The sequence below is a fragment of the Papilio xuthus genome, unplaced genomic scaffold (genome assembly GCF_000836235.2).
Source record: "Papilio xuthus unplaced genomic scaffold, Pxut_1.1 DF828585.1, whole genome shotgun sequence".
Lineage (NCBI taxonomy): Eukaryota > Metazoa > Arthropoda > Insecta > Lepidoptera > Papilionidae > Papilio > Papilio xuthus.
Window position 1 is genome coordinate 312180 of NW_013530064.1, and position 6847 is coordinate 319026.

Here is a 6847-nt window from a genome sequence, read left to right on the forward strand (position 1 = left end):
TAAACCTGGACATTACGAATAGAACACAAAACACTTACTAATATATACACAGTGAGACAATATTACATTTAGATTTTTATAATAATATAAAGATTTATATGTACAAGTTTTACGTAAGTAAACAAATGTTTGTGTCAAGATATTATACTTTCCTTAAATTATTAACGAAACATTATCTGAGAGAAATCATTCAACATTTATATACTGTCAACGATTCAGATGTTCTCCCCGTTAGTGCGAGAGTAATCAGTGGACATCAGGAAATACTGCAGGACACGGATAATACTCATTACAGATACAGTTTAAGTTAATTAACTTTCATCGAAGATTCTATAAAAGTTTCGATACGATTTTTGATTCTCTAACAGTCCTGCGAATAGAAATGGTGCTAAGTATAGGATATTCATACAGTACAAGGATGATGTCGCATCAACAGACACCGAATGGCGCCCGGCGCCCGTCGCCCGGCGCCCGTCGCCCAGCGCCCGGCGCCCCGTGCGCGCCGGTACAAGGCGCCCGGCGACAGGTTGCCGTCCGCCTACCTCCTTGCTGTACTAGTTTAGCCCTCACACAATGTTGCCCTTAATTTTTTTAACTGCAAACACATTGTTGTACTAACATGAAGACAAGTAAACTTTTTCAACATAAATTTATAATATAACTTTAGATGTTCGCAGTAAAAAAGTAATATAATATCGTACATGTTAATGAAATGTTTCTTCAATACGTTATAGACACACAGCTCATCACATTCCACTATAAAAACATAATGTTCTATTGTACAGTAAAACTTCTCCTTGAGAAAATGTTTTAGTGTCACTAACACAAATATATTTATCAACATTGTAAAGTTACATTCCGAGTCACTCTGCACTCGCTTACATTGCACTCCAGTGTGCCACTTCACTGTACTCCATGCACTGATCGGACGGTCTCCACTGTCACCGACCACTTGAATCACTCACTCGCTACTCAAAAGTTGTCTACACTGAGATCTCCTGTATTTGCACGCGCTTCTTTGTCGGCGCGAGCCCCGCCGGCCTCTCCGCGAGCTCCGCCTCTCTGCTGCGCTGTGGAAACCCAAAGCTGCGTTAAATAAAGTCCAATTGATTCCTGGTAATGTTAGGACCGGGTAAGTCACCCTTGATTCGGGTAGGCTCCGAGCCCCTCGAGCGAGGTGGGGGCGTATACTGAGCTGATGATGATGAATGTAAAGACACGTGTACCTTGAGCGTGCTCCTGCGCGGGGAAAGGAGCGCGGGCAGCTGCAGCGCGCCCCCCGCGCCCCCCGCGACCGCCGAGCCCCCCGCGCCCCCCGCGCGCGCCCGGCGCCGGGCGGCGGCGCTGCGGCGGTCGCGGCCGCGCTGCAGGTAGATGCCGGCGAACACGAGCACGTTGAGCGCGAGCAGGAAGCAGCCCGCGCCCACCGTCGCCGCCAGCGCCACCGTGTAGCTGTCGCGACATCCCCCACACGCGTCTCAACACTCATGTCTCCACAATCTCTACTATAATGTTCTAACTCTAATTTTATCTAATCTTATCTAAATCGAATGTTACTTTTATTTTAATTTTTTTATTAGAAACGTCATATATAGTGTAGTGTTTATATAAAGAAGATTTGTTCATTTTGTAAATTTCCTGAGGCATACTTAAGTAGTGCTCGTTGTTCGTTCTCATCGCCGGTACAGTGCACAACGACAGGGTAGACAGGTAGGCAAGAGAGACATTCCATTCGGTTTTCTTAAGAAACTTTCAAACAACAACAAATGTAACAAAACGGCGATGTCGCCTGCTGACTGCGGGCAGGGTGACTTTGAGTTGTGACCATAGCTTTATTCTGTGTATTTTTACGATTTTCAAACATTCATAAAATACACGAACACTTGAGACGTATAAATCAAAAATATACCTTTGTTTAATACTTAGTTATAATATTTTAAATTGATATCAAGTTTGCAAAAGGTTATAATTTATAATTGTATTAAAACAAGGAGAAATTGAAAAGGCTCGTATCGTAAGAAAAGCAAAGAATATCTCGGGGAGATAGAAAAGACCCGAGACATCTATTTGAGAGATATCGCACGCACTCCATCTGGCCGGGGTGGAAATGTTTTACAAAAAATGGTCGGACATAAGACGTCCCGACACAGAACTAGATAACATTCAGGAAGGTGAGGGAGTGGCTAAACACATTAGTGAGATTGCGTCGCGACACGGGAGCAGCGCCCGGCAAGGAGTGCTATGTGAGGCGTGCCATTTCCGGCCGGCACTGTCGCCATTTATCTTGACCCTTAAACTTTTTGAGAAAGTAGTCTCCGATAACACTGCTTCAACGAGGAATATCAAAATTTAAATGAAATTTATTTGCCTTTTTGTAAAGTGACCAGACGTGAGGGACGCAACTCGTGTCTTCTCCGTATGGGAAGCGGTGGTCGATCAGTGTATAGATGAGGAGTGTGGGGCGACACTACCTCGCGTGTCTCAAACTGTAATGTCACCTGTAGTACTGAGTGTCGACGTTGGTAAGGCTGTCGTCACGGGGCGGCGCGGGAGACTCGGCGCCGGCGGCCAGCGCAGGGCGCGCGGGGGCGAGTGCTGGGGGCGGGGGCGGTGGCGGGGGCGAGCACTCGGCTCCCTCCGACCCCTCTAACCCGACGGAGCTCTCCTCTCCCTCCTCCTCGTCGTCGTCGAGCGCAGCTGTCGTCGTGTACAGTTCCGGGAAGATGTCTCCTGTGGGGGATGAAGATTGAGGTACATTTTCGGTGGAACTTATAGAGCGTAGGAGCAATGGCAGCGATGGCCCCGGTGTGAGCGATGGCCCCGGTGTGTGCGGTGTGGGCGTTGTGTGCGGTGTGTGCAGTGTGTGGAGTGTGTGCAGTGTGTGCGGTGTGTGCGGTGTGTGCAGTGTGTGCAGTGTGTGCAGTGTGTGCAGTGTGTGCGGTGTGTGCAGTGTGTGCGGTGTGTGCGGTGTGTGCAGTGTGTGCAGTGTGTGGAGTGTGTGCAGTGTGTGCAGTGTGTGCGATGTATGCAGTATGTGCGGCTACCGGCGAACATGTCGGGGTGCGCGGCGCGGAACTGGTGGTGTCGCGGCGCGGCGCCCGGCCTGTGCAGCTGCGGGATGAGGTGCAGCCACAGCGCCATCTTGTGCCCGCGGTAGTGGCTCTTCACTCGCAACTTGCTGCCTGACGTCAAATTGCATAGACCTCTGTAGCGCATACTTTTACTATAAGCCTCCATACTAATATAATAAATGCGAAAACATGGATGGATGTTTGGTATAGCAACTCTAAAACAACTCAATGGATCTCGATAAAATTTGACACAGCCTGGAAGAACGAATAGAATACTTTTTTATTCCGCGCGGGTGTAGTCGCGGGCGATAGCTAGTAGGAGTAAAGAGCTTGTGCTATATTCTCGTAAAACCTATAAAGCTTCTTAAAGTCAGCTCGGTAACATCAGATTAGTAAATAATAGGTTGCAATGGTATCTGGCCCACCTATGCTGAGATACTGCTGCGTGTTGAGCTCGTAGCGCGGCCACGCGACCGCGTGCTCCCCGCGCCCCTCGGAGCCGGGGGGTGCGGGAGGAGCGAGGGGCACAGAGGGCGCGGAACCGGGGGTCTCGGGGCCGGGGGGCACTCCGGCCGCGGGGGGCGCCGGCTGGCCGGTCTTGGCGAAGGCCGCCAGCAGGGCGACGGCCGCCTCGGCCACGGCCACATCGCCGCGCGAGTAATTCCTCGGGTAGAACGGCATCCCACCCACGAGGGGGAGTCCCAAAAAGTACGGCAGTGTTTCTCCGGATACGCTTCCCAGCCGCTAACATAAATGCGACTAGTCGTATATTACTTTGGTTGTGGCTATTTATCAGCACAAAGACTGCACAAAGATAAGTACTTTCTCTTCATGTAGCGAGAAGTTTATTTTTTTCCAATTGTCTAGTCTAGTAATTTTCAACAATAAATTCTTTCGCCCTTTCTCAAAAGAAAAAATCATTAAAACCATACGGTTGTATACACAAATACATCTCGGACATAAAGTGGAATAAAGAAAATAGATATTAGAAGAGGCGGTGCGAAAGACATACCTGTGGGTAGTCGGCGTCCCTGGTCTGGTGCGCGAAGTGCGCGAAGTATGTAGTGGCCCCGCGGCGCGCGTGCAGCTGCGCCAGGCGGAGCGCGGGCGCGGCGCCGGCGCCGTCAGATAGCGCCTCCAGCGTCGCGTCGCGGATATTGATGGGGTGCTGGATGGGCCGCTCCCAGTCCGTGTACTCGTTGCGGATCGCCGCGAAGATCTCGTTGCGGTGATAGCGATACACGTTGCGCACGTACGTTCGCAGCACGCGGTTCCTGGCGACAATCGACGCTCGAGCACCGCAACCGCATGTTTTTACATTTGTAAAGCGATGCCGACGATATCGCCTTCGGCACGATCGCTTACGTGTTTATGTTTAATCACTCCTTCCCAAAATCCTTGTGAACTATTCTAGGCAATGGAACAAACCTGTGCTCCTCCTCGAAGCCGTGGCGGATGTCGTCTTCGCTGAAGTACTGGTAGCTCTCGGTTGTGGCGACGACGATGGCGAGCGCGCACTCCAGGAAGGCGTCGCTGGCGTGCAGAGCGCGCGCGGCGGGCGTGCGGCGCCCATGCGGCGCCCGCGGCACTCCCGGCGCCCAACCTGCCAAGAAGCGCGCGCGCGGCGCCTCCACCGCCAGCAGTGCCGCCAGCGGCCGCGCGCGCACGCACGCCGTCAGCCTGCGCCGTAACAGCAGTTTGTGAGTCACATCTTACCGTGAACATAATTATAAACAAAATTAGTTCAGTGCAGCTTATTTTTATTTCTATATTTAAAATAAGGAACCGTCGACACTAAATACAAACTGTTTTATTTCTAAAGACTGCCTGCTTATTCGTAAAACATCTGTTTCTTGCAAAGTGACATGAGTGATCACATTATTACCAGTGCTGGTCAGTGTCGGTGTCGGAATCCCGAGGGCATCGCAGCGCCTGCGCTACATGTTCGCGCGCCAGCCCGGCATCGGGCGCCAAAGCGCCGGGCGCCAGTGCTGACCCGCTCAGCAGCAACGCACGCGACACCAACCCTACGCATCAAGTTATTACATTTGTTTATAAATATTTTTCGCTAAACTTATTGTGGCGAGGGCGGAATGCGACTATGTTTGTTACCCTTGGCCTGGGGCAGCATAAGTAGCGTGTTAACGAGCGCGGCGGCGGCGCCGTGGCCGACCAATGTGACACGACGTGGGTCCCCGCCGAAGGGCGCGATGTTGTCGCGTACCCAGCGCAGCGCCGCCGCCGCGTCCAGCACGCCCGCGCCGCCCGCAGTGCTGGCCGCGTCTTCGCCGCCGCTCGTCAAATAACCTGCGCAAAAACTGCGTAAGTAGCGGCTCGCACTGCCTTCTCAAATATTTGTTAAAAAAAATCTGTTATAATTTATCACGTTTCAGTATTATAATCTGAGGTACCTAATAAACCTATCCTATAGTTGAGTGTGACGACGAGGAGGTGAGCGCGCGCGGCCAGCACGGCGCCGTCGACCGCGTTGCCGGAACCCCAGGCTCGCGCCGCGCCCGCCCACACCAGCACGGCGTATGGGGCCTCCTCGCCGCGCGCGCCTGCCGCACATGTATTTTACATTAACATTGAATTTTAAATTATAGAAATGCAGCGGCTGACCATGAGCTTACCGCTACCGGGCACGAAGATGTTGAGGTAGAGACAGTCCTCGCTCTGGTTGGCTAACAACTGAGCCGTCGCCCGCAGCTCGGCGTACTCCGCCAGCGGCATCCGAGCCAGCGCCGCCGATTTGTTGGATATGTCCGGGTAGCGCTGCGGGCAGACGGGAGCGAAGGCGTCTGCGAGGCGCGTGCCGGGCCAGCGCGGCGCGGGCGAGGGCGCGGCCAGACGTCCTGGCGGCGCGGCGTACGGTACACCGCGGAACACCTCCACCGGCTCCAGCCGCCGCGACGCCGGCTCCACGATAACCCCGCGGATGGCCCCTGCGCACACTACAAGGTCACCTCGCCGCCACGGGTACACAGCCATTAGGGTTTGCGGCGTGAGGCGCGGCGTGCACGTACCTGCGGCTGTGTGCACGATGCGTGAGCTGTAGCGCGGGCCGGCGCCCGCCAGCGCCGCCAGCAAGGCCACCGCCAGCGCCGCGCACCACGCCGTCCGCGAGCACGCGCGCTCCATACGCCATCACGCAACCTGCCTGATCGTCAGCACAACGTTCACGGCTATCTTTACAATATATATAGTTTATAATATAGTTACATTATTACTCTACTACTCCGAGCGCTCGTAACCGCTGCGCTGGTGACGTATTTAGGGCGGCCACGATCAAGTACATACATAACTTTCAGATTCATTCACTTGTATCAATATAAATTTCCAACGTTCCAGTGCTGGATTCGGAATATTACAAATTTAATATCATCAATATAATGCAAAATTCATTCCAGACGTCGCATCCCAATTCAAAGGGACACGAATTGCTTTCCATTTTATACGTCATATTTTTCCTATTAGATAAGGCGAGGGTTGATATTAAATCGGGACGGGGTCGGGCAGGTAGCCACTCCTGTAGGGCCTGCCCTCGCCCAGGCCGCGTCCTGCCCGCGCCCTACCCGCGCCTTACCCGCCGCTCGTGGCTACTCGAGTCGCTCTGCCCATAGACCCCGGTGAACGGTTCTTCTCCGGCTCTCACAAAGCGAAGAATATTTAATGAGATTTTGCCAATACACCCTAACTACACCGCGAGGGCAAGGGTCGCCTCGCCTCGTATATCTACATTGCTTGATACAAATATTACCTTCTTGCAAAATTAC

General features: G+C 52.6%; 1 protein-coding gene across 1 annotated transcript; it reads right to left on the reverse strand.

Moving 5' to 3' along the window:
* Positions 1-489: 489 nt before the first annotated feature.
* LOC106113075 (neuroligin-1) lies at positions 490-6212 on the reverse strand. The gene is made up of 13 exons (XM_013305800.1): positions 6098-6212; positions 5705-6016; positions 5483-5632; positions 5184-5378; positions 4957-5098; positions 4500-4751; positions 4084-4345; positions 3639-3815; positions 3497-3563; positions 3045-3182; positions 2499-2730; positions 1227-1452; positions 490-1070 (listed from the first exon to the last, which is right to left on the reverse strand). The coding sequence occupies exons 1-13, from the start codon at positions 6210-6212 to the stop codon at positions 984-986; spliced, it is 2355 nt and encodes a 784-aa protein (XP_013161254.1). The 3' UTR covers positions 490-983.
* Between the last annotated feature and the right edge of the window lie 635 nt (positions 6213-6847).